Genomic DNA, 27,280 nt, shown 5'->3' on the forward strand with positions numbered 1-27,280 from the left:
TGATATTGTAAGCCGAAGTGTTACTTGGAAAACCAAGCAGGGAATCAGCAGCAGGAACAGATGCAACCCAATCCCACGATTAAAAATATTTTTAAAGGAACGCTACCATAACATAATGATCTGTGAACGCTGTGAATAAAAACATAATCGCAAATTCATCTTTTTGAGTGATTTTTATTAATTTTTTGTCTATTTTCTTTGTTGGTTTGTTTGTTTTTTTCGTTTCTTTTTTGTATTTGTTTGTTGTTTTCTCATTGAGACAAATATTTATAACAATATTGTAATTACTACTGATTTTTTGTTATTTTGTTTTGCTCTGCTTTCATTTTCATTTGTTTTGCTTTTCTGCATCGCATTCTGTTTCTGTTGTCGTTTCCGTTTCTCTTTTGTTTGCTACATTCCTTAATTTTGTCATCATTCGGCCGGCCTGCAATCCTTTTTGATCCTTGCCTTTCCCTCCGTTTTTTTTTTTTCATTTTTTTATTATTTGTTTTTTTGCCACTTATGATTTACATATTAAAATTACTAGCTTAAGAATTATGCAATGACAATAAAAATATTTTATTTACTTTGTTGAATGCAACTTTGCTGTTGCTTATTTATATTCTCTCGCCTTCCTTCCTGCCTTCCCACCTTCTTCCTTGTCCTTTTGATCCTACCAAAAAAAGTTGCTCTTTGAATTCTCGTTTCGATTTTGTTTCCTTAAGTGTTTTCTTTTTTGTTGTGGTTTACGTTTGCAGTAGTTTTGATTTTGACATCAAAAATAGATAGATATACATGGGTACCCATAAGTAGATATAGATCCGTACATTTGTCTATATATATATAGATTCATCATGTATGTATATAATCTTTATAAAGAGCTTTAATGTACTATACATTGACGTATGCATTGATTTATCCGGGTTTTTGTTTCCGCTTCTTTGACATTGTTTCCCTTTCCATTTTTGTTTCGCTACTCGATATTGTACATATAAAAAAGTTCCTCTGTCTATACTCAAATATTTTGTCCTGCATCTGCCTGCCTGCCCTGCATATCCATCCATACAAGTTTATGATTTATTATATAGTTTTTTCGATTTCTTTTCATTTTGTATCATTTTCATAACAACAACTGAGTTGATCACAAGAGATAAAGAGAGTTTTGCTTTATAGTATGCATGTAAATAATGTATGTATGGTATATGGTATATGGTATATTCCCTCAATCCGGAAATTGGACACCGCTGCTCCATCGTCCTCCCTTCCACCCTGTTCGAGTGCGATCCACAAATACAAATAGTGTACAAATATTCGCTAACTACGTATATCGTATATATATAATTAAATATAAATTGTTTTTTGTTTTTAGAGAAAATCCTTCCAGGTCGCCTTGGCTAGGGAGGCTAGTGGGCGAGGCGGCGGGAAGCGGTTTAAAATTATTCAACAAATTTTCAAAAATTCATTATCGTTGACTGACTGACTGACTGACTGTTTTGATTCATTGATCGATCTACCCTGTGCTTTGCAGAACCTTCAAACCGATTCAAACTAAAATTAAAATGTACATTTCTTAGCTCTTTTTCTTTGCACACACACACACACACACACAATACACACATCCATATATAAAAACGAGGAGGAACGTTCTAAGACGCGTTTAGAAGCGTCACTACCTTAACACCCGGCACTCATTGATGTAAACTTATTGATTTTTATCGAATTTGAACATTTTTATCTGTTTACTATTTTTGGTACATCTGTCCTCTAAAACTACATACATCACTTTTCACACCAACACGCCGTTGCAGCTTGATCTACTCGATCTACGACAGCCACTGCATATTCATTTCTTCATTCTGGCTTTAAAAATTATCCTATCTGATCCAGATTTGAAAATCTGATAGATATGGTTTGGTTTTCTCGTATCGTAAAAACTGTGGATGCCACAGACTTTCGTCCTTTGTGGGGGCGGGTAGAAATTTTGAAACAAACATGATTCAGTCGGCTCTGCACACAAATCTGAATAATATGCCCTAAATTCTTTGAGCACCGGGTATGAAAAGGTAATAGTTATGTTTTGAAACATCGGGGCACACAAAACTTTGCTAAGAGCTCCTGCTCTCTCTCTCTCTCTCTCTCTCTCAATATCTACATACCTATCTTGTTCTGCATGTGTGGTGGTTTATATTGGGGTTTTATAACCGTTTTCATAATTTCTCTACAAAATTAAAACAACTTTTTCTAGTAAAATTTTCGTATTTAGCCATAGGTAAAACAAAATATTGCAATTATAATAGAACGGGTGAAGAGGGATAGTCGTATAGTCTGCCGCCATTAAAATGTGTTCTCAGATAGTTGCATCGGTAGAATTGAGCACTTCTCGTGGGACTCATGAGGGGGGAGATAAGCTTTCAGCATTGGGGCAATGCCAATGCTGGAAGAGGCGTATGGGCGGCTCTTGTGAATGCCGTACGCCTAATGAATATATTTACATGGCATTTCTGAAAGGTATTTTCTCTGCTCAAAATCCGTAGCAGCTGTATTGTTTGATCAGCTGTTTATCAATGGGTTAAATATACTTTATCAATCTAAGTTGTTTAAAAGGCAATACCAAAAGCAGCATGTCGCTGTTGTGTTTATGCTTAAAGCCTAAAATGCATTCAAAAATATAACAAACAAAGTAGCTGATCTGAAAACGAATCCACATCCGACGACTACTTAATAATTGTACTAGATGTAAGGGAGTATAAAACTCAATGGGGGTTTCAGGGAAACGCATAATAAAAACAAACATACCCATACGAGTAAATGGCAAAATTCACCGACGACAATTAAAAAAGGCAATCATCTGACGGCAGCTTACGGATCATAGAAACAGATTTAGGATTTAAAAACACGAGGGACATGGATAACTGCAGTAAACTGTAGTTTCATTAAAATAGAAAATAAACTAAGGCGTAAACTAAAACATAAACATAATATTACAATTTAAGTTATAAACATAATTACATTGTGTCCTGCTCGTGTCGCTGTCGCTGTCTCTGTCGCTGTCACTGTCCGTCTGTTTGTTCTGTCAGGCTGTTCGGTTCTGTTCGGTTCGGTTCGGTTCGGTTCAGTGTACTTGTCCTAACAAGAACATGATCATTGCACTATATAGTATATATGTACGGTTACATATAGCATTCTACTATATGTATGTAAATCATGATATGCGGCCGACTCTTGCCATCGCCATGGCCATCGGGACTCTTCGTCGAACGTCGAATTTACCGCCGCTGCTGCTGCTGCTACTGCGTCGCTGGCCCTGGACTCGCTGGCCCTGGCACTGCCACCGCCACCGCCATTGCCATGACCACAGACACAGCCAAGGCCACATTCAATCGTTCTTGGTCTGACAGTAGAGCTCTTTCAGCGATTTGAGCTCCTCGATAAGCGCTTTGTTTTGGTTTTCTAGCACCGCCACGCGATTCTCCAGGCACTTGATGTACTCCTTCTTCTTGCGCCGGCACTCCCTTGCCGCTTCTCTATTTTTCTGCAGTCTGATCTCCCGCTTGCGCGTCTGATCCTCCGCTATCCCGCTGTTGTCTGCGATTCCCACATGGAACATGGAACATGGAACATGGAACATGCAAATGGAAGAAGAGAGAAAAAGAAAACAAATTAGTTTTGCCTGAGTGAATGGTCTCACATGTGGATGGAGGAGAGGATGTCGAGCCTCGGCTCTGGTTATTACTGGTGTTGTAGGGTATCCGATTGGACAAATAGTAGGCCGGGTCCGGGGCCATGTGCAGAAGTGGGCTGTTCGCCGAGTTGCCGCCCGGTCCGCCTGCCGCCAGCTGAGACCCGAGCAACCCATCGGACCCCATTTGCAGCGAGGAGCCTGATCGATCGGACCGATCGGGAATCGATATTGGTTTGTTTCATAGTTGGAATTGTTGGTTGGTTGATTGGTTGTTGTTGGAGGGGGAGATTGTTGTTGTTGTTGTCGTTGTTGCAGTTGTTGTTTCGGTTGGTTGAAAAATGCACCCAGTTTTTGTTTTGGACATAATTTAATTTAGAGTAGTTTTTGGAGTAGTAGGAGAGGCAGTCATAAAAAAAACAATAAGAAAAACAACAATAAAAATTATAAGAAAAACATATTTTTCCATTGCGTTTTTCGTCGCATATTTCTTCTTTTTGGATTGAATTTTGAATCTTTTTGTTTTTGATTATGGTCTGAGAGGTGGTTGGGTGGGTGAGTGCGTGTGAGAGCGGGCGATATCGGGGAGTTAGTCAAGAGTGAGATAGACAGAGAGAGAGTATACAATAGCGAGACGATTTCTTTTAGGATTTGTTTGTTTGAGTTTAGTTCGGGGGTTATTGGGTGACGAGGAAGAGGTGACTGCAAATATTAAACAGAAGTGTCAAGCATCAGTCGTCCAGAGTCCGAGAGCGAGACTACCGTTATCCTTCGGTTTAATATAGCTTGAGTAGGAGAAGGAGGCGGCGGGCAAGGCTTATATGCTTGGGTGGGGGGGCGTCAACAACAGCAACCATAACAACAACAACGACAGAGAAAGAAAGAGAGACCGCTGGAGTGTGTGTGTGTGTTTGTGTGTGCGTGTGTAGGGGGGAGCGAGAGCCGCAATACATATTTTGGTGTTGCTCTCTAGCTTCTCCTTGACAAGGTTTTGAGCGTTATGTGATTATGGATATGTGAAGGGAAATATATGTATGTAAATATTTACACGCGTCTGGACGATTGATTGCTTTCTCTATTTTCTCTCTTCTCATTACTATTTTCTTGGATTAAGCAACAACATCAACATCCAACAACAACAACTAAATGATGATGAACGAAACGAAAGTCGAGATGTAGATGGCGCTACCACAAGACTCACTCACGGCGACTAACTGGGTTCACTTTTGTATGGCTTCCTTTTCTAACGGTACATGGGGTTTGCTCAGCAAGTGCAAAAATGAATGGGGGGAAAATGAGTGAAATACAAAGATAGTTCTATCTGTACATAAATGTTACATATACAACATAATAATCAATTGTTTATAGATATGTACATATGTCTGTATGTATTTTGGGGTATGAATTTATGGGGTTACTGTCGGGTCGAGTGATCGATTAATGATCGCTTAGCGATGAGTGCGGTGCAGTGCAATGTGATGCGATGGCGGTTCGAAAGATCGAAGTTTTTTTGAGCGGTTTTTGGTTACATGTGCTCAAGGACAGAGATAGAGACAACAGAACGATAGAGATGTGCGTGTGTGCGAGCGTGAGAGCGTAGCATGTCGTATCGTCCCAAGGATTTACCGCTTATATCAGGTCCACTGATCTCGGTGAAGATCTTATTGTACGATGGCCTCCGTGTCAGCTCACTCCGATGGTGCTGCGAGTCGTCGTCCGACAAACTCTCGTCGCTGTCCTCCTGGTGCTGGCTGTTAGGTTCGGGTTTGATCTTACATGGAAAAGTTGGAGGGATCTGTGGACAAGTGGAGTTTGAAGATTAGAGAGGCTGCTGGCCCCGTTCAAGGTTCCTGTAGCTACGCACTTTGTTACGCACTTGCACTGCATTGCCCGCGGTCGTGTGGATCACCGTGGAATTTGGCGGCTTGGCAACATACACCACCCCCACTCCCTTGTGCATCGCTGAGGCGGTGGCGGCGGCCAGCGCCTGATGTTGCTGCGTCCCGGCAGCTGTCTGTATTACACCCGAGGGATTCGCCTGTATCACGGATTGTACCTGCAATAGGAGGAAAAGAGAAAAGATCTATTAGAGCGCCTCTTGGATGGTATGGGATGTAATGGATTCTCACCTGCAGGCCGTGCTGCGTTAGTGCCTGGATCGGGTATTGTATATTGCAGTTGGCCGTCGTGGTCAGCACTGTGGCCGTTCCAGCCGAATTATTTGTGTTGCCCGCTGACGCCGCTGTTGTACTCTGTGGGTTCTGTGACTGCTGCTGCGCGGCGCTCGTTGCGGCAGCTGCTACGGCCGCTGCCTGCGCTGCGGCCGTGATGACGTCCAGGCTGCCGCTGGACGCCGAATTGCCGTTCTCCTCGACGACGATGCTGTTGTCCATTTTAGCGATATTCAGCAGCACCGTTACGCTCTCCGACAAGTGCTTCAGTTTGGCTTCCGTTTCCGTTTCAATTTGGCCAGCTTGAAGTCGTTTTATGCGGAATGGCAACTGCAAGAGTCGGGGGGCAAGGCAAAATATTCAGTTAAAATATTGTTAATATCCACATATGCATGTGCAACTGCAGCAACAACTAAGCAAGCGGGCGACTAACTATTTAACTACTGACTGAAAACTAACTTATGGACTGACGGACGGTCGGACTGCCCCTCGCTGCTGCTACTCTTCAACTGCTGTTGGCTTTTGTTTTGTTTGTCCACCAAAGACGATGATGATGCTCTGATAATGATGATTGAGGTCTGCCACAGAGACACAGCAACAACAACAACAACAAAACACCAACAGTAACAGCTACTGCTGTGTGTATTTTTATGAAATGACGTCATGACAACGTAGGGAGCAGGAGAGAAAAAAAAAATCAACTTACTTTCTGATGACATCACTAAAAACGCTTGTTGTTGCTGCTCTCCCTCTCTTTTGGGGGCTCTGTGTATAAGTTTTTTGTGTTGCCTGTGTGTGCGCGCGTTGCACGCTGTGCTGGCAACTTGTTGAAAAAATGTCCACTATTCCGCACGTCACGTCACAGCAAATGGATTCGCTCACAGCCTATATTCATATTCAGCCAACAGCGTTTGAAACTGCATTTTTGTAATAATGCTCAATCAAATACAGACTACAGGACTAATACTATGTACTGGATCAGATCAGAAGAGGTGAGGGGAGGCAGCTCGACAAGTTGGCAGCACACTACTCGGCCTGTTGTTATCGTTGCTGCTGCTCTGCCTTCCTTGCTGCTTACGTTCTTTTTTCTTTCCACCGAGAGCCCCTCTCTGACACCTTGGTTGATTAGGCGGCGCCAACGCCACTCGATGGCCACTTCATTGAATTTGCCTTTATGCTGTTCGGACACACGCGCTCGGCTCAAACACTGCGATTGCTAACAACAATTTATTGATAAATTCAGTTTTTGCGCAAAAATATTCCCAGTATTGCTTGCTCGCTCTCACTCGCGCTGCTGCTTCATTGCCAGAACTACCAGAGGGGTCTGACCGAAAATTGCCTAATGCGTTTCGTTCAAAGCACTAGCGCGTTGCGGCAACCAATCGCTGTTATCGGAACGATAGTGATGAGCAGCACGGCGTAGCAGTGACTGTGACTGCTACTCGGACTGAACCACACACATGACAGTCACTGTTTCAGTTCACTACTAGGAAAATGTTTCTCATATCTGTCGATGCTTGATACGTTTTCGTTAGAGTAAAAGAACACTTTTAAATATCATGTTTTTTGTATGATTTGTGACATTCCACTGCATTTCTGTAACTGTTTATGCACTTTAGACTTGCTTAGTTACATAAAATGTACATATGTACAAAAGTCCTATGAGTAACAAATGACGTCACATCTAAAAAAGTTTGGCGGCAAAAATTTAAAATCAATTTTCAACTGCGCCTACGACTGGGCCCCAATGTGTGGCTGCTGGCCATAATGGCGCATACCAACAGGGCCTGTAAAAGTTAATTAGTGAATTTATCAACTCGTTCTAGCCGCACATGCAAATAACTTTTTTTCAATTCTAGAGCACCATTTGCCGGGCTTTCCTTTCTATAATTACTGGCTCGCCAGAAACTGAACTACAAATGGAAATCCAAGTGATCAGTGATATAATAATTGTTCAATGTTCCAAAGTTCCAGGGACACTTGTATGGTACCCTGCCTTTCTCTATGGCCGACAAACACGCCGCGCTGTCTGCCCCTTTCGACTGAATCATGGATGGTGACACCTGTCTTAGAACGGGTGACATCACTGGGTAATGGTGTTTGCCCCTTGTATAGGTAGATAGTTAGACTGCACTCTGCGATACACAATCATATGCTCTTCACGGGAAGTTGCCTCAGCGTAAGAGCATTCGAGTGTCAGTGCACCGACTATTCCGGCTCGTACGCAGTAGCATGGAAGGCGGCAACTGCATTTCTATCAATTTCAGTTTTGCATTTTGTTTTTGGCTTCTGATTTTTGCTTCGCCACTCTCCCCCTCGCCTACATACTCTGCCCCTCTACTTATGACGCTTCTACGCAATATTGACGTCAGCATTATTTATTTTTAGTCGGTTTTCACTGCGTTTTTCGCACTGCGTTGGTGTTGGGGATTTCAGTACCAACCCTACTCCATACACGCCGACTGCACTCTTATCTCTCACTCTTCTCTCTGCCTCTACGTACTTCTTTCTGTTTGTTTGTCTGAATTAATTAAAACTAAATGAATGTGCAAGAATAAAAACAAAAGATACAACAGTTATTACTGCTCATGGACTAAGGCGTTCGGTTTAACTTGCAACTCTAAGAATAACAGGAGAGTAAGTGGGTGCATGAGGGCGTGCGTGTGGGTGTGGGTGGCGAGGCAAAGTTATGCAGACGACAGGTGCTGTTAGAGCTCTGGTAAAAGTGTGGTGTGGGGGAGAAGGAGTGCTAAAGCCTTATCCTGGGACTATTTTACGCCCCAACTGTTTTGATAGTACAGCTGGCGCTTACTGTATTATACCCTACCCTACCGCTCTCTCTCTCTCTCTCACTAGCGCACAGTTCTGAGTTTTGAGCGTTATCAGTGGGGGTGGGGGCCTTCGTTATCAGCTCTTCATAATGTTTTTACTATGCATGGGCCGCCTGGAACCCGTTGAGCGAAAGATTAGGCCTTGGCACTTGGTGGAGGATACCACGTTTATCTGTTCATCTCTCTGAGAATCACTCACAAACGGTATTTATAGTAAAAATACGTAGAGTTGACTGCGCCCAAGGGCTCTTCAGAAATACTGTCAGGCACCCAATGATCATCTGTGTTCATTGAGGATCGTACACTTCAGACATATGTATGTAAGTACTTACATATGTAATTTTGTGACCGCGATGGCATGTCTCTTTGCAGACCTCTCCCCTCACAACTCAGGGCATTCCCGTGAGCAAATTTCTGATTATCGCTTACCCGCACTTTTGATGTTTATTGTTGACTTTGCTGACTAATAACAATGAAAACTTTGCATAACGGCAAACAAAACACATTCATATTCATGCATAAAAAGTGTGTGTGCGTGTGGGGGTGTTCGTGTGTTTTCTCTCTGTCTCGTTTACACAAATGCAGAAGGCAGAGCTGCATTTAAGTGCAAATGTGGAATCGAAGCAAAACAGAAAGAGAGCGAAGCACAGAAGCATAGCAATCGTTGTTGTTTTTGTTGCTTTTCCTGTTGCTCTTTTGCTTCCTTTTCGTTTCGATTTCGCATTTTTGCGATTACGTCAAGATTTTTGTTATTTTTTCAGATTTTGTATTTGATTACAATACAATTAAACACACACTCAGCCACACACACACGCACACTTAGAAACACACATATGCATGCATATTCACAGTATGGGAGCAGAGCGAGATGGAGAACGAGCAGCGGCAAAGCTATAATTATTTACTTGCTTAATTTTGTACACAAATAAAATACTTTTAAAAGGCTAAAAGCGCAAAAATACACACACAATCACATATTGGCACGGAAACACACACTGAAACCAAACAAAATGTAAAAAAAAAACTGATTTTGATTTTTTGTTTTACTGTTATAATGACACATTTTTGGCGCTTAAATTGTTTTTGGATCTGCTTCTTCTGCTTGCCACCTCTCTATCATACTCTCTCTGTCACTCTCTCTCTCTCTCTCTCTTTAGATTAGCACTCGTCACCTTTTCAGCGTTGTTGTTGCTACCGGCACGTCGACAGTGACGCTACGACAATTTGAACGGTAGTTTTTGTTGTTTCGATGGCCGATAGTTTTGTAGGTTTGTTGTCAGAGGGGAAGGCCGTCTGCTGCTGCTCGCTGCTGCTGCCGCCTCGCTTCGTATTGCTGAAAAGCAATACTGACGGGATGCCAATGACTGTGCCCCATGCCCGTGTGCCCGGAGCCCGTGCGGAGACGGAGGCAGAGACGTCGACGTCGACACAACACACCGCACACACGTCACCAGCAGCAGCAGCAGCGGCAGAGCGAGCAGCTTTGCTGAGCCAAGGTACATTACAGAGGCGGAAAGGCGGCTACAGAAACTGCTTCAGAATTTGTCATCAACATTTGCAGGTGAAAAAAAAGAGGGCGAGGGGCAGAAAGAGTGCACATATTTACTAACTGAGTTACCCGAACAGGAGGACCCGAAAGGAGTCACCTGCATATTATTTACTTTGGACCGAGCCACAGCTGAGTGAGCATATGATTGGATTTGTCTCTTTCTCTCTCTCTATGGCACCTGCTCTCTCTCTCACATAAAGTTCTTGACGGATTGTTTCGTAATTTTGTTATGTGCTGCAGCAACGTTATCGCCGCCACGTCAAAGTCAGCGTCAGCTTCGACGTCGTCGTTCTTCTTACTCACCTTTTCCCACATCGCACACACACACGCGCGAGGTGTAAAAATGTATTTTTAAATATCTAAGCGGCATATGTAGGCGAGAGCGGGATAGCTACAACGGGCGGCTACGTAGGCGCGTTGCTGCTTTTGCTGCCGTCGCTGTGATATTGTTGCTGGCATTCCGTTATCGCTTTAGCGTACAGTTATGGCGTATGAGAGTGCGAACCGCTTGCTTGCCGACTCCCTTGCGCACGCTCAGTCCAGGGCCCAACGTACGCCCCCTTCAAACCATTGTATGGTGTTGTGCATACTTTACGGTGCTTTTGTGACACTCAGAGGGTTGTTGGATGGAGTGGGGATACATGTGTATTTACATTGTACACACATAATTACATATTTACATAAATCTTACATTAAATGTACAATTTCTCAAGTCTCCAAATTTCTAGGAATTATATTAGCCAAGGCTAGCAGATATTTTCAACACAACTGCAGCATGGAACATACAACAGACAACATACATCATATGTATGTAGTATGTGCCTGCCATTGGAACGAACGATCAGAAAGGGTAGAATTACAAAAATGTGCGTACTAAAGTCATGCAACGTTTTTTTATGCTTGGTTCCACTCCTGGCCCCCCGGGGTGGGAAATAACGTTTTTCACGTGGTATGCGTGGTATGCGTTATGCATACCTTTCCGTCAATCGCGTTTACTCCCTCACACTAGCCCGCGCTCCCAAAAGCTTCCTTGGCCGTGTTGCTAAATCTGGGCTGCTGGCTCTGTCCCTGACAGGTGGAATACACTCAAAAGCGTGGCTCCACTCCGTTTACATAACAGGGGTAATGTACTTGGAAACTTTGATCTGCTTGTGGCATTTATTTAATGGGGAGTCTGCGCCCGTACTTGCGTATTGCCAAAAAATGGACACGCCTACCTACCCATCTCAATCCAGTGGCGTTTTTCTTCATCGCCAGTGAAGCGGCAAGCAAAGCCGTTAACCCTTAAATGGGTAAACGTACTTCCATCATCCTTACAGCTTCATTAAACATAATTTTTGATGCAAGCGAAAATTTCCTGGGAAACTTTCCAGATCCAAAGGGAAAATAACTAATTGAAATCATTATTAATAATTGACAGTTTTTAAGCATCTTTAGATTGAAGAACTTCTCAAATTCCAGCGTACATCATATTCCTGGGGAATGTGCGAATATACACGGTGATAATTCCAGGAACTTCTATAGTAAAATAAATTGCTTCGCAGGTGTAATAGTTTTTCCGCTTAAGAGTTAAATGGGACATTCCCTGTGGTGGGGTTAAGTCAAATAAAGCCGCCCGTACTCGTGCTTGCAGCGTGGGCATCCATGAAGGAAGCAAACAAACAGATCATATGAGTGAGTAAAGTGAGGCAACAAACAGAGGCAACAAAAAAGAAACAATCACCAGACAGCGAAGGAGACTAAGGAACGCACAGGTCTGGTGGTAATCAAGAAGCCGAAGAAGTATTACAAAAAAGAGAGAAGAGAACCACCTAACCCTAATGATAAGTTGCTATGCAGACTATAAATAAATCTGGCTAGCTAGAAGCTAGGAGCAGGGAGCCGCCGCCCCCGCGGAAATACAGTTTATGCGTGGGTCGTGCCTTGACAGGTACTTGCCAGGCCCTTGCGAAAATCTTCGGCTGCTTCTTCCGCTAGCTAAGTCCCGGCATAAACCAATCACGTATACCATATACATCCTTGCGCTCTCTTTTGACACCGCTGCCCCACAGCCCTCCTTATGTAAACACGCCTTATGGCTCACTCACACACTGTTTTCCAAGCCAACAATCACGCACACGCAGAGGAGCCACTGCAAAAATGGCCACAACGACGGTAAAGGCACCCTTACCAATCGATCATTATGTTATGATTTGACTTGAGATTTTTGTTCTGAGCTCTACACAAATGTGCTACGATGTTTACACTTAAAATTTTAAAGTGTTGCTAATTTATTTGTAAAAAAAGAAATAAAGTTTTTGCCCATTGAAACGAGTGACACAAGTTGAGCAATAGAAGCATTTCGTTGGCGTTCGCCTTCTGTATATCTATCCAGCAAGAAAAGAGCAAGAAAAGCACCTAGCCTTCGTGGGAAGAGTATCAAAAATTAAGATGACGCCTGGCAAGCAAACTTAAGCTGTCATCCACATGCCTGGCAGAGGGGTGGGGCGGGGAGGGGTACGGTGTGTACACACACATGGTTGTTGTGGGAGTGGGGGCTGTGGGGCAAGTGCTTGGTGTCATGTTTACTCAACGTTGCCACGCGACAACTTGTTGCTCGACTTTCCGCCTCCGCCTACGCCTCAATCTTCGTCATCATCTTCATTTCCAGCTAAGACACGCGAGTAAGTCAGGCGTGGAGCGTAGAGCGTGGAGGATTTTATCCGAATCTCTTAATGATTTTAATTAACAAAGTTTACCCTGCAGAATCCTCTGCGCCTCCTCCTCTCATGTCCATCACATCACATTCGAACGAACTTGACCACCTTCCGGCTGCTCTTCCGCAACAGGACCTTCCCCAGGGGCTGCCCGAAGCCCTCGAACATCTGATAGACATGCAGGCCACGCACCACTGTGGCATGCACCACGCCTCGCAGACGGCGGCCCGCATAGGGCGTGGCCTTGGTGGCGGTGTAGAGCTCCTCCGGTATGGCAGTGAACTCCTCCTCGGGACTCCAGATACAGAAGTCGCCGTCGTAGCCCTCGGCGATGCGACCCTTGAACCTGCCCAAGCCGCATAGCTGCGCCGGCTGCCAGCACATCAGGCGGTGGAGATCTGCAAGGGACAGGCTCAGGTCATCACTGGTTCCTCCTCCTCCGCCCAGTGCTGTCCACACTGCAGGCAGAGACAGCTGCAGGGAGTTGATGCCTGGCCAGGCCTTGAGAAAGTTCCCACGACCCCGCCCGCCCGTCAGGCAGCGGAGACCGGGCGTGGCTGGAGAATGGTCGCTGGCGATCATCTGGATGGTCCCGCCCGGCCGTAGCGCCCGCCACAGTCGCTCCTGGTTTGAGCTCTCCCGAATTGGCGGCCACGTCTTGAACTCTGTTCCGCACTTGGGCACTTCTTCCGCACTGAGGGCGAGGTAGTGGGGGCAGGTACCCACCGTCAGCTGGCCACCCGCTCTCTGGCAGGCCTCTGCCGGGGCCAGGGCTTCGGCGCTGCTCACGTTTAGAGCGTGCAGGCGACGGCGGGGATAGCGCTGAGCGAGGCGGCTGAGCAGCTGCATTGCCGACACTTCCATGGAGGGCGGACGGGTGACTAGGAAACTGGCGTACTCTCTGGATGCCTCCTCGTCTGTTGGAATGTCAACGGGTAGCGGCAGCTCGGCGTGGACCTGGGGAATATGCGATTCAATCTGGGGGAGCCGATGGATCCGTTACTTACTGCAATAACTCCCTCGTCCTCGTTCTCCGCTTCGAGCCGCTGCAGCGCCTCCTCCAGCTGGGCCTCGTCGACGGCAGCGAACTCCTCGCCGACAGGTGGCGCCGAACCGAAGAGGGTGCACTGTAGCCCCAAGACGCCGGCGGCGAGCAGCGGTGCCAGTTGGTCCCTGTTGCCTGGTACGATGCCGCCCCAGAAGCCCACATCCACATAGATCTTCCCACGGGCGGTATTCGTCTTGGACTTGAGGTTCGCCACACTGGTGGTGGGGGGAGAGGCGTTGGCTGGACGATCGACGATGGTGGTGAAGCCCCCAGCCGCAGCGGCTTTAGTGGCCGTTACAAAGCCCTCCCAGTCCTTCCGTCCCGGCTCGTTGATGTGCACATTGGCGTCAATAAAGCCGGGCATGAGGACCAGATCGCCAAAGTCATAGACGGCCTCGGACTCGATGTTGTACAGATAGGTGTTGACCTCTTGGGCAGATCTTAGCACTAAATGGCAGATGTATAGGGTTCAAAAGCTGAGAGAAAAAGAGTGGGAGAGAGATACGAACTTACCCCGTCGGATGATGCCCTGAGTGTCGACGACGATGCCGCCATGGAGGGGCGTCTCGTGACTGCCGTCGCCCAGAAATATTCGCCGGCTGAGGAACAACAAATCCATTATAAAATCAAAACCACACTGAAGGAGCGCTCATCATTATATTCTATTTTGGGGATGCGATCGGAGAAAGGGCAGAGAAAGCTTTCGCTCTCTGAGAAAGCTTTTGCTTGTTTGAATATTTCCTTTATAAATGCGTTCTTCTCGATCAAGAGAGCTTGCAGTAGAGCCTCCCGTTCTCCGCTGTTGTTTCCACTACCCACTCTCTCTCTCTCTCTCTCTCTCTCTCTGTTTCTCTCGTGGTATCTACACACATGTATATGTATTCATAGAAACTTTCCCAGCTTTCGCACACATGAAACATCCGGTGTGAACACCACCCACCCATCCATCTAAGTGTTCATCTAAAACAATATAGAGAAGAAGAAAAACATAGAGCTGAAACTTTTGTTGGCCCAAAGCGCAAAATGCCAAAATCTGCTTAATGAAAACCCCTTCATCTCTAACTATGTATGTACATATTTACTGCACCCCCCTCTCTCCCACTCTCTCCGCTCTCCACTCTAAACCATGTGTGTGTGGGGGCGTGGGCGTGGGGTGTGGTCAACTTTGTTAAAGTGCGCTGCCAACTGTTATTTGCTTGGGCTAGATATTTCGTGTTTGCTTAATTTGCGAGAAATATTCTAATTGGTGGCGCCGCCCAGCGGGAGCTTTCCCCAGCCGTAACGGCACTTTTACTCGTGACAATGAGTGTTGGCTGTGGGGTAGGTAGAGCGAGCTGGTAAAGCGCAAGGTCCATTAAGTTGAAGGGGTGGGGTAAGTCCGGCATACGTGTTGAATGAATCCCGCCAGTCCTTACCATTCGACTGGATACACCTTGCTCCAAAGCCAAGAAAGACAAAAGGCACAAGTGAAAGCGAAAACGAAAACGTGCCCAAAACCCCCCCGAACCCTTCGTATACCAAAACCGAGCCACGAATCTGAGAATCGGAGAATGCGAGCTCCGAGAACCGAACCAAAAACCGAAACTGAAACCGAAACGGCACGATAACGTACGGCACGGCACGGCGCGGCACTGTTGCGTCTCTCTGCTGACTGGCAGATACACACGCACACGCTTAACACTCACACCAGCAGAGCGTTGATGAGACCTTCCGCCCCCGCAAGGCAACACTCTTCATCCGCAGCGAGACCGATGCCGTCCTCGTGGGCCGTCGGCTCATTCTTCTGCTTCTGCTGCTGCTGCTGCTTGCTGCGTGCTGCTGCCATGGTAGCCAAATCGTACGTCATTCGGGTCCTGTCATTCTCGTGTTCATCGTCCTTGCTGCTGGCCACAATAACGGCACTGGCGCTCCTGTGCTGCTGCTCCGACGCATCCATCCACCACATTCCAGCTTTGAACAGCACCGCGGCAACCAGTTGGACTCTGCCCCCGAATCCGGAGACGCCGAACGACGAACCAAAACAACCCAAAAAACTCCACACAAAAATAACTGAGAATCGCCCAACAAAATCGAAAACCCAAAAATCAACATAAAATATATTAATTCAACGAGTTTCCGGCACTCTAGGTAAATCGAAAATCTTACTTGCAAAAAAAGTGTTGATAAAGATAAATATGTACTCCAAATAATATTCGAAAAACCAGCTCCTGCTTGTTTTATCCAACTGTGTGTTGCTTGCCCCAAACCATTTCCTCATTTTTTTTTCTGTTTCAACACCTGAGAAGTGAGCGTACAAAATGCTGTGAAAAAAAACCTTTTCCTCTGTGGTGTCAAATGTTAAAATCGTGTAAAGTCATTTTCTGATGGTAAACGTAATTTTTTTTTACAATTTTTTTGAAGGATTTTTATCAGCGTATAAATGACTGGTAAATGCGAAGTGACAAGAAAATAAATTCCATTAGGAATCAATCATACATTTGATTTGCATCGCTACAGTCCCGCTCTGCCCCTATTGTTGTTGATGCCTCACACTGGGCCTCACTCAGCTACGACTTTTTTTAAGTCCTTAAGTTGTAACGAGTCTTACAGTGGGATAGACAAGAAATTTACAGGGATTTCTTCGCTTCAACATAATTGAAAAAATATATATACACACACACACACACACATACGAGTATGTACAAATTCCGGACGGAGACGTAAACGGAGAATCATTTGCGCTCGCTGTTATTTCTGATTGAGTTGATTGTTCCAGGAACGGGGGCGATTATTGAGTTACAAATTGGAATTAATATGTACGCCACGACACATTCTCATTCCCAATCGCTCCGTATTTCTGTTACCGCTATGACTTACTGTCTTTCATCTACTCCCACAGAACTCTTCGTTTAAATCTGTTTGTTATTTACAATCACATCCATTCTCAATTGATTGCGGGGGAGGATACGAATTGAGAACGAATTTTTCGCAGCATTTTCCACTTGAATATTTTGTATTCATCGAAGGCCCTCCAGGGGTTCATGGGTATGAAAGCACAAAGGGAATATATGCATTCATATTTGGTTCGACTTTGCCAAATTAATAACCAACCAGTTATCCGTCCGTTCAACCGTTGCAATGCGCAATCAAGTTTAGAATTTCTAGATGACTTTGACTTAAAGAACTGCTTAAATATATGTACTTACTTAGACTTTATGGCACACACTGTACCATTCTCTTACTTACTTATGTATGCCATCAGCCCTCAACCTTCAGGCTGCCCAATTCCTCTTTCGCTCAGGGATTTCGAGAACTCGCTCAGCGTTGCAGAGCTGCATCGAAGCATCCCAACGCTCGTTCGATTCCCAAGAATTAATTGCCCGTTAAACGTACTTTCTTTCTCTTCCTCTTTACCCCCGCAGGAGAGGAGCATAGCAAAGAAAAAGTAAATAACTAAAAGTAATCAAATATAGCAAAACTACAGGGAAAGCTGAAAAAAAACATAAAGAACATAGGAAGGAGGAGACGCGGAGAAGCAGAAGCCGAGGAGGAGGCTAAAGTGTCAAGTAAGCTAAAATGTAATATAAAATTGCGATACACTTCCACACACCACGACAAACACTCCACCATCATCTCCATTTCTCTCTCTCTCTCTCTCTCTTCGTATGGGAGCAACAGTTAGAACGAATATCCGCTGCTGCCCAACTCCCCGCTCCAACTCCGACGTGCGACGCGTTATTCACTCAAGTATTAAGCGTAGGTTTATTGTCTCGCATTTTCCTTTTCCACCTGCAATCAAATAAATAATGCAAAAAGGCGTCGGACACAGCACAAAACAGAGAAGGAAATTATTGTAATTACTATTTTCCATTAGCAGCGAAATTTCGCTCCCGCTCTAGCCTCGTCCGAAAAGACCACAAGAGTGGAAGAGAGAGAGAGAGAGTTAAATAAGATGAATGTAAGGCAGAGGAGATGGAAAAAAGGGCAACTGCGACAGAAAAAATACCGCTATTGCCTGTCGTTGAGAGGGGGTAAAAAAGGGGAATGCCAAAATGAAAATGAAAGTGGCGCAAAGTTGTGAAATATGTACGTGCGTTTATTTGCGTAAAAACTTGCAGTGTTCCTCCCACCAAACCCTGGACTCCACAAGCCCCCCCCCCCCCCCATCGATTGTCATAAAAGGCGGGACGCGCATTGAGGATTTAGTTGCCAAAAATGATGGAGCAGGAGTGATGGAAAGGGCAGTGAAGAGCAGCGACATGCCATCCTTGTGTGTGGCTTAAATTTGGTTCCTAGAAAAAGTTTTAATCCAGCTTTCGCAGCTCTCTTGCTCTGTAGCTTTCTCCCTTTGACATAACAAAGAAGGGCAACCAGAGTTGCTTTGTTCTTGTATCCACATTCACCCTCCTATAATTTTCTGTGTTGTAACGATTTAGGTTCGATCACACTTCTCTCATTCTCTTTCTTATGATGCATTTACAATCATGCATGGGGCATGCAGAATTAGTTATTCCTGATCCAGGCTTCCGTCGAACGAGCTAACTTTCAAAGAACAGAGTATCGTCTCGTCGACTCTCCTTCCGCCACCGACCGCTGCGAAGTTTTCTCGAGTCCTTTCCTTTACCATCTTTTTTTTTGTTTGTTTTTGTTAGCTCTGTTTTTTTTTGGGCTTCTCGAAATGTTTCTTTGTTTTATGTTTATTTTTATATGACCGTTTGCCTTTGTTGCCCTCGTCCTTGCAATCCTAGATACGCAGCCACCCTCCTCTTTTAATGGAACTTGCTTGAGCCCAAAGCTTTAATTGTATTGATTAAATGCTTAATTGTGCTGCCAGGGTTGCCAGGCATTGCCAATCCCAATCCCAAAGCCAAGTCCCAGACCCAGCTCATTGGAGCACAGAAACAGACGAACCGAACAGTTGGGAGAAAGGAGAGAAAAAAAACACGAATTTAATTGTTATTAACAAGCGTACATTAATTATAATGTTTCGGAGGGAGGGAGGACAGGGAGGAACGGAGCTCCACTGGGACTCTCCTCTGTCCGATTAGACACTGGGGGAAAATGCTTCCGTCTAGTATCAGAAGGCAAGAGCAGTTTAAACGTGATTAGTCCATCATGAAATCATCATTAGAATCAGCATAAATCAGCAAATATTACTAATTTTAATATCTATTTTCTTAGGCTCATTCAAGAGTTTCTTGTTTGAAATTCAATTGAAATATTTATTTTCGGAAAAAAGCATCGGATGCAGCATGTTTTCCCTGTAGTGTACCTCGGGCATTCACTATAATTAGTTAGCTCAGATCAGCTGTTTAATTAAAACTAATAGAGTTCCCAGTCTCAGCCGCACTCTCAGTCTCAGCGCTGTGCCCTTCAGTTCTAACCCCATTCAACTCCATTGCCATTGCCATTGCCAATCCGAAGCAGGAGCCCGTTCAGTGTAGTTTAAACGTGATACAATTAACGTGGAGGACCAACAAGGACGCAAACGACAACGGCAACTGGGACGGCAGTGACAATGCCAATCCAAAAACAAAGCCAAGGCGATACCAACAGCAACAGCAACAGCAACAGTAACTATTGCAGACCAACAATACTCCCGTTGTATTCCACCCACATCCAAAACAACAACTGCGGCAAGGCATAAACAGATGCGTTTTCGCCGAGCCAGTTCCTGCCCAAAGCCATAGTTGGGGCAAAGATTTGCCGACAGATAGAAATTTATGGACTGCCACAGCTTGGCAAGCTCCTTTCATACTGTCCTTGTGCCTGCCCCTTCATTCTTGCCCTCTGATGCGGTCCGACACTAAGGTCTGTCTGAGACTGTCTCCCAGTTTGTCTGTGGTCTGGCTGCTTGGACAAGGTGTCTGCGAGAAGATGGTCAGGATTCTGTCTCCGTCTCCATTTCCATCTCCACCTCCAACTCGTGTCTCCTGTCTCCGTCTGGCGCTGAGCTACTTAGTCAACGTCTTTTCGCTTTAACGTAATTAGGATTTAACTTTAGTCTGAGGCTGAGCGCATTAGCGCTGTAATGGAAATAAAGCTTTTATGTATGTACACATGTACAGTGATGTGACACACTCGTTACGTAAGGTAACGTAACGTTATAATACATATACTGTAAATTTACAGTTGGAATAATACCCAAATTTTCCCATAACGTCAGGTTTTGTAATCTCAGTTAAGAGGATTTTTGGACATTGCATATTGATTGGCATTTGCCGCTTGTGACGTAAGGAACCTGGGCACACCATCCGGTTGACATCGGGCTTTTGCGGCTCGAATATCGACAGCACCTCAGTAGTCGAGTGGAGTGGAAAGGGCGGTCCGTGCATCGTTGTGGTCAGGCAGGTGGACACAGTTGATACATGCACAATGCTGCCGCAAAATCTCATTACGTTACGCATAACGTGACGTGAGGTGGCCAGCTACGTGTGCGGCCATGGGCCCATGCAATATCGCTTAGCATTCCTGTCCCTTTGTCTTTTTTCCATCGACCTCTGGCATCTGCCAGATGAGTATTCAGATTGCTGAGCTCGTCACAATTTGTAGCCAATCATTGCCTTGAAGATGGTATTACGGTTTTAGTCAAATGTTTGGCGTTTCTACAAATGTATGTACATATGTTGTATGTCGGATATAGAACATTTTTGATTATTATCAGGATAATTCTAGTTTTACAAACCTCATATAACATCGCATAGCAATATGTGCAAGAGTATTTAAATCTTCGAATATAGTCTCTCTCCACTTTGATTTTGGGATGGGTGGATGGGAATGGATGGCTCTTGGATGGTGTTGAGGGGGAAGCTTCCAAAAACCAATAAGCTTCTTTTAAACTCGCTTCGGGGACAGGGTTCCTTTTGCGTGTTAGGGGCTATGGCTTTGTTTTTGGGGCTTGGAGTCACGACGCAAAAATTGTTATGTATCAAGCGATTTGCTTTCCTCCCTCTTTTAGCTTACATTGCTTTCTTCCTGCTCTCCTTCCATTTCGCATTTTCCAGCATCTTCTTGCGTGGAGGGCGGAGAGGCTATTAACTGCTTGCCACAAATTGAAAGCGCCGTTACAGGTGCAGCAGGCGGTCGGTCGGTCGGGCGGTGGGCCGCAGACATTATTAATATGTTGCAATTATTTGTGCAAGCGCAAGAGGAAGCGATGGGCTCTCGGGCGGAGTAGTGCTTAAAGTCTTGCGCATACAAATTGCATGTATAAACACCACATAACGGGAATAAATATAAAGAGTGACAGAGAGAGAGAGAGAGAAGCACAGTGCGCTCCGCCACTGGCAGAGAGCGCTTAAGCCGAGCATTTCCCCACGGCTGGAGCGACCCTCGCACGTGACCCTCCCAAGAGGTGCCACCCTGCATTAAATAAACGGGATAAAGGAAGGCCACTCTCACACAGACACACGCACACACTACCCTCCCACCCGAAGATTGGCACAGTTGGGTGTCGTTCTTCTTTTCTCTCCCGCACCTTCTTTAAAGCATTTCACTTACTCATTGTAACGGCAAATTTCCATTCCACTTCCACTTCGACTTCGACTTGTTGCGTGCTCTCTTTTCTTCTTGGCAGAGGTCTTGACGCCCTGGTGCACAAGGTACATACAATACTTGTCTATAAGGTGAGGCATTTCCACTCCCCTTTCTCCGCTCCTTCTGTGTCTTGACATTGACATTGACGCCTCACGACGGTACACACAAACCCAAATATCTGGGCTGCCGCTACAAGAGTACAAGTGATATCTGGCAATAAACAACCCTTTTACAACATACTCCTCGCACACACAATCTTGCACTTGAAGAAAAAAACAAACGCAAACACTTGAATGCCACAGGGTGTGGGTGGGAGAGAGAGGGGAGAGTGTGTGGGTGTGAGCACGAGTGCAGTGATTTCAGCCACGTTCTAATTAAAACACAGAGTGACATGGGACGGAGTGCGGGATTAGTAGAGAGTGAGTAATAGAAGCCTGGCCTCTGCTTCTGCGTTCGTATGGACGAATGCACAAGTTAAAAACAAATGTATGGCCCGTAGAGGCTGGGTTCCCTAATGCGATTAAATGGAATCCCCGCACTGCCCAAGGGGTATTCATGCAAACCTGAATAATTGCCTGGCCGTGTGGTTAGGCCCCTTCTCGTACAGGCACTGTACATCCGACCACCGCCTTCCGTTTAATTTCAGATCAAATTTGACAGCTATTTGACAGGCAGTCAACATGTTGGCTGAAGGGAAGGGAGCGGTGTGATAGGAGGTAATGAGAAACTGCAGCTGACGTTGCTATTGCTGCTGTTGTTCTATTTGCAAAAATTTGAAAAGGGATGGGGTGGTAGATAAAAGACAGTGAGAATGAGGACCGTTGATCTGATACTTTTGCAATGATGTTGCATATGTACATACATACAAATGTACATATGTACAGTCCACATGTCTCTCTCGCTTTGTGTTCCACTTTCACCATTTGGGCAATCCATCAAACAAAATTCTTTTGTCTTTCCATATTCATTTCTTGCTTTCTATTTATCGCATTTTTTCACATTTCTCTGTTTGTGCATTGTACACAGTCCCGCAATCTCTCCCTCTTCCTCCATATCTACATCAGTGTCTGTCTTTCTGTCACATAAAAGTAGAAAGAAGCAGGATAAGAAGGAACTGGAAAAAGTTGGCAAAGCAACAAGCTGCGACACGCACACAGATACCACCGCCTGCGCCCCCGCCCCCGCCACCACCACCGACGCTTCTCCAATCTTTCGAACTGTCTCTCTCTCTCTCTAGTTTGCGAGATTTCTTTGCTTTCCTTCTTTTTTGGCTGCCTGTTGCGCCTTTGCCGTGGCGTTGCTTACAGTCAGCAGTCAGTCGCTTTCCCAATCAACAATGGGCATGCCAAAATGTCTCGTTCTGCCTTTTTAACAAGGCAACTCACGCGGTCTGCCCTACTCTCTCTCTGCTTCATCGCCCTACAAAGACCCTCCCCTCACCCCTTACCACTCTTCGGACCGCACCTTTTTGTGTGTGTTTGCCCTCGAGCAAAATTGTATCGAAAAGAGGAGAGGAGACTCCACTAAATTCCCAAACTCAAACCCTAGCCACCCCCACTCCCACTCCCATGGATGTGTTTGCTGCTGTGGCAACAATTTATGAAATAACTTTTTCAATGTCGTTGCCTCATCTCACAGGCACACACACGCGCCAATTGAGGCACAGACCACCAACACTCGGCGACACTCGGAACAGACACAAGATACAGAAGGCAATGAGAAATAGAAACTCGCGTAACAGATACAGAAACTCAACTTAACGGAGTGTGCAAGCAATACACTGCCATGGCAAAAGATGTAGCGGGTGGGGGGGAAGATGAAGGAGACACGAAAGAAGGAGTAGTAATAGGAGAAGGAGCGACGCAAGCATAGACGGTGGATAGAGGAAGAATATGCATAGAAGCTCGAAAGTTAGCCTTGCCTTGGGTAGAGTAAATGTTGATACCCTCACAGAATACATTACTCCTGTGGCAGAACACATGGCATGTTCGATCTTATACACAAGTCGCTAAAAAGATAGTTTAAAGACATGAGGAATCCTTTTCTGCTATGGTCCACAATTGTAATAGGACCATTAAGTGCATAAAAACTGAACCAAAAGTAGTGGTGGAAATTGCGGCAGAAACAGAAGGACACGTGGAGGTGTTTCAAATCGACACGAAACGAGTGCGAAACGTAAATGGCAAGTGTAACTGAGGGAAAGAATAATAGAAAAGAGACCCAGGAGAGGGGCATGGGGTGGAAAACCGTCTCCATTATCACGATGTGACTTCAGTGCGTTCCTACTTAAGTAACATTCCACGTTTGCCAGCGACGCACCTTTCCTTCCTCAGCCCAAGCAACCTTTACATTTACTATCTGGAAATTTTGCATAAAGCGAGAAGAGAAACAGCTACAAAGTATAGTGCTGGACAGTTATAGATACAGAGGGATACATTAAAGAGGGAAACGTGATTTTGTGTTCATAGTCCGTTTATTTCCCCATGGTACTGATCGAAATGTTGGCAAACTAATTTAAGTAAGTACCCCACGATAGTACATATGACATACACACATTATGCAGAGCCTGACGCAATAGTGAGTGAAAGCCAAGCGAAAGCGATTCCTCTGGGAGAGACCTTGAGCTGTCCCAAAGTTCTGACTATAAATACTCGGAAGTTATGTTTCCCCCACAGCAGCCACAGCGCACCCACCGCCCACAGACTGCTAATCGAGAACAAACATATCATACGGGTATATGTACATACGTTCATATGTACATAAGGAGCATATAGCAAGTGCCATATAGAATGTACTCCCTACTTTTCAAGCAAAATCTGACAAATTTTGAGTCTGACGGCCCAACCGCCCAACCAAGTTCAAATCAGCATTTCAAATTCAAATTTTTTGTTGCCTCCTCTTTGGCTCCTCCCTGGCCATCCTTTGGCTCTCTGGAATCCTTGCCTCTCGCTATTGCTCATACCTATACAAATACAAAAATCCAAATACAACTAAAGGCAACTGAAGCTGGAGGAGTGCTGGTTAGAGGAGAGGTAGAGGAGATGTCTGACTGGGTGTCTTTGGCTACGCGCTCTCCTGCAATCATCGAAATTTATAAGCAAAGTTTTCGGGGGCCCCAGAAAATGGTAAAGGCAAATATTTTTGGAAACTTTTTAGCTCCTCTCGAAACGCAACGCTCCCACCACCCAACGAGGTGGCCCGGCAAACTAAATCAACTCGAGCGGCGCCCCGAGCCACGATGGGTCTCCTGGTGTCCTCTTTGGGCTGCACGAAAGGAGGAACGGGTGGGCATGGGGCAGCTTGGAAATGGGTTTTGGGTTAGCCTTAGTCCTCGTCCTGGTGCTGTTGCTGTTGCTGTTGCTGCTCCTGCGGTTGCTTCATTATGCTCGGCGAAGCAGTCAAGGATGATGCTGATGATGATGATAGGATGGATGATGATGGGATGGATTCTTCAGATGATGATAGGGATGAGAATGGAGATGACGATGAGCCCCGAACTAAAGGAAAGTTCTTTCAGAAGATTTCTTTTTTTTTTAAGTGGTGGGGGGGGGGGGGGGGGGTGTTAGGGGTTGTCTCTTGCTTTGCAATTATTTTAAGGGATCAATAACACAAATTTAAAAAAGAGCCTCCCAAAAAGGTACAAGAGAGGGAGGGAGAAGAGTTATAAAAATCTGAGGTGGAAAAAAATAATAATTTGACTTTTGACCAACTTTTGTTTACTCAATTAGTTTGTTCCATGTACTCGTTTTTGGTTGCTATTCTTGGAATAATGGTGCAATGCGCCGCATCCCTTTCTCCTTCTCCTTCTCCTTCTCCTTCCGCTCCTGTTGTTTCTATTATTTTCCGGTTCGCTGAAGATTCCTCCCGCTGCCGCTGCCGCTTCCGCATCCGATTCCGCTCGCGATCCCTAACTGCCCCGCTCCAATTTATCTTTGAGGAGCCCACACTAATTGGCTTAGAGCGACAGGCGAAAATTAACTTTTATTTTTCAAGCTCGAGCTGATGTAAAAGCAGCATCACATCAGCGGAAAATGAAATAAAACGAAATACAATTTTCCCAGCCCGTCAACGGAAAAAGTTAACAAAGCCTCTCAAGGGTTGGGGGTGTGGAGTGCTGCTGTTGCTGGTGGTTTGAAAAGCGAGAGAAATCGGTAAAATCAACAAAACACACGCAAGATAAACAGCCGCAAGAGAAGTCACTGCGGCCGAGTTTTGGTCCTTTGCGGTGGCCCATTACTTGCCCCTGTTCCGTCTCCAAAAGTGGACAACATCATCGAGACTCTCATTCCCTGTGCCCTGTCTGTGTCTTGTTTGATTTATGTTGACCAAATTGCAATATCAATAAGTGGGACAATGCCGCGGGCAGCCCGAACAACCACTGACTAAGCCACTGAGGGCCAGCAGTTGGACAGGGGCCGAAGTCGGAATTACCAGGAATAGAGTAACATTTTAAATTCCAAACGATCAACCAGTTAACCTTCGAGCGGTGCAAAATATCAACGCAAAATCTACGAAAATGTGCCTAAAGCATTGCCACTTGCTTCCAGGGCCGAAAACGTTTCTGGTTCTGCTCCTCGTTCTGCCATCTGTTTACGTCTAAGGACATGTAAGAGCATGGCCTTCTACTTGACAGGAATGACCATCGTAATTGACATGGTAGTTGGGGCACACTTTCTGGAGGCTTAAACTCGAGCGAAAGCACTCGGGCAGAAATCATGCTGGAAGCCTGAACAGTTTACCCAAAACTCCCGAGCTCCAATCCGGGGATACTCCCCGCAAAAGTGCCAAAGTGCTCGACTTTGCTGTTGAGCACAGCATCGATGGGATATCGATTTATGTGCGCTATTTTTGGCATCCAAACTGTACAGAGCGTTCAGGGGCGGAGTTGTGGAGTGTGTTGGTGTGCTGGTGTTCTGGAGTGCTCGTGTTCGAGGGGTTTGCTGGGTATCAAGAGCCAAACAAGTTTGTGCATCTTCATCGCTTCATCCAGCTGTGGAAAAACTTCACCTACAGCTTCATATCCATCTCTAGTTTCAGCTTCATCTCCAGCTCCGTCGCATTTCCTCTCAATCACCGACTTCCATCACAATACATTGACTAGTTATCGGCGCTGAAAGTTGATGGCTTCAACGAGCTGTTGTGCCCCGCCCAGGGGGGCAGGGCTCTTGGGGCGGAACCAACTATTCATCAATATTTAAGCACGTGCTGGGCCGAGGCTCCAGTAAAACGTTTTCCCTTTGAGTCACCATGGGTAGCACTGCGGAGATGGGGCGATGGGGTTACAAGTGCGCCCATCAAATGTTGAAATCTCTTCAAGGTGGGCGGGAAATCGCCATTGGAATCGGTATCCTTTTTACTCAATTTTCGTTCTCTGCTGCTCTTCCTGCTCAGTTCCTAGCACCGACACAGAGACGGACACTGGTCGGATCTGGGCAATCGATTTGGGAACCGGCTCAAAGGGGTTTTCCTATTGATATGAACGAAAACAGATTTCTGAAATTATCCCCTTAGAGTGAGTGGAAATTAAAGAAAAAATCGAAATGGAAAATGGGTAACTTTTGTTCCGTTTCCATCATCGTCCTCGCCCGCTGACACGCATTTGGGTCAAGGCCGGGGCACTGCAGCAGCAGATTTAGTTACATTTTCCATTTTGCCGTACTTCCATGTCTCCCTGCGCCAATGCCAAACATCACATTTTTTTATCAAGATCAAGGTCGGCAGGAGGAGGAAACTGAGGACTGAGAGCTTTTACAAGAGGAATAACAAACATTTTTGGAATAGAAAATGGGAATGGGAATACGAATAGAGG

General features: G+C 45.4%; 2 protein-coding genes across 7 annotated transcripts; both read right to left on the reverse strand.

The window, feature by feature from the left end:
* Nucleotides 1-461: 461 nt before the first annotated feature.
* LOC117588569 (cyclic AMP response element-binding protein B) lies at nucleotides 462-7,155 on the reverse strand. Of its 5 annotated transcripts, none has more exons than XM_034279961.1 (6): nucleotides 6,539-7,155; nucleotides 5,791-6,162; nucleotides 5,538-5,717; nucleotides 5,288-5,456; nucleotides 3,716-3,862; nucleotides 462-3,567 (listed from the first exon to the last, which is right to left on the reverse strand). In XM_034279961.1, exons 2-6 carry the CDS (start codon nucleotides 6,052-6,054, stop codon nucleotides 3,359-3,361), a joined length of 969 nt encoding a protein of 322 aa, XP_034135852.1. In that variant the 5' UTR covers nucleotides 6,055-6,162; nucleotides 6,539-7,155; the 3' UTR covers nucleotides 462-3,358. The 5 variants fall into 5 exon arrangements, with proteins under 5 accessions (XP_034135852.1, XP_034135851.1, XP_034135856.1 ...); XM_034279960.1 differs by having other exon boundaries at nucleotides 5,526-5,717; XM_034279965.1 differs by having other exon boundaries at nucleotides 5,526-5,717; nucleotides 6,911-7,046.
* Nucleotides 7,156-8,896: 1,741 nt separating this feature from the next.
* On the reverse strand, nucleotides 8,897-14,582 carry LOC117588568 (allantoinase). 2 transcript variants are annotated; one of them, XM_034279959.1, is made up of 4 exons: nucleotides 14,470-14,582; nucleotides 13,916-14,403; nucleotides 12,951-13,865; nucleotides 8,897-8,909 (listed from the first exon to the last, which is right to left on the reverse strand). In XM_034279959.1, exons 1-3 carry the CDS (start codon nucleotides 14,573-14,575, stop codon nucleotides 12,993-12,995), a joined length of 1,467 nt encoding a protein of 488 aa, XP_034135850.1. In that variant the 5' UTR covers nucleotides 14,576-14,582; the 3' UTR covers nucleotides 8,897-8,909; nucleotides 12,951-12,992. The 2 variants fall into 2 exon arrangements, with proteins under 2 accessions (XP_034135850.1, XP_034135849.1); XM_034279958.1 differs by lacking the exon at nucleotides 8,897-8,909 and having other exon boundaries at nucleotides 12,505-13,865.
* Between the last annotated feature and the right edge of the window lie 12,698 nt (nucleotides 14,583-27,280).

This window comes from Drosophila guanche, unplaced genomic scaffold (assembly GCF_900245975.1).
Source record: "Drosophila guanche unplaced genomic scaffold, DGUA_6, whole genome shotgun sequence".
Classification (NCBI taxonomy): domain Eukaryota; kingdom Metazoa; phylum Arthropoda; class Insecta; order Diptera; family Drosophilidae; genus Drosophila; species Drosophila guanche.

Excerpts from the sequence above, each read along its gene's own strand:
- LOC117588569 (XM_034279960.1), bottom strand. The coding sequence starts at position 6,054 with ATGGACAACAGCATCGTCGTCGAGGAGAACGGCAATTCGGCGTCCAGC. Across the intron at positions 3,863-5,287 it reads CAGTGGACCTGATATAAGCG|GCTCCTCGCTGCAAATGGGG; the intron begins GTAAATCCTTGG and ends CCGATCGATCAG. Across the intron at positions 3,568-3,715 it reads TCGGATACCCTACAACACCA|ACAACAGCGGGATAGCGGAG; the intron begins GTAATAACCAGA and ends TGGGAATCGCAG.
- LOC117588568 (XM_034279959.1), bottom strand. The coding sequence starts at position 14,575 with ATGGATTTGTTGTTCCTCAGCCGGCGAATATTTCTGGGCGACGGCAGT. Across the intron at positions 14,404-14,469 it reads TCAGGGCATCATCCGACGGG|TGCTAAGATCTGCCCAAGAG; the intron begins GTAAGTTCGTAT and ends TCTGCCATTTAG. Across the intron at positions 13,866-13,915 it reads AGGACGAGGGAGTTATTGCA|GTCCACGCCGAGCTGCCGCT; the intron begins GTAAGTAACGGA and ends CATATTCCCCAG.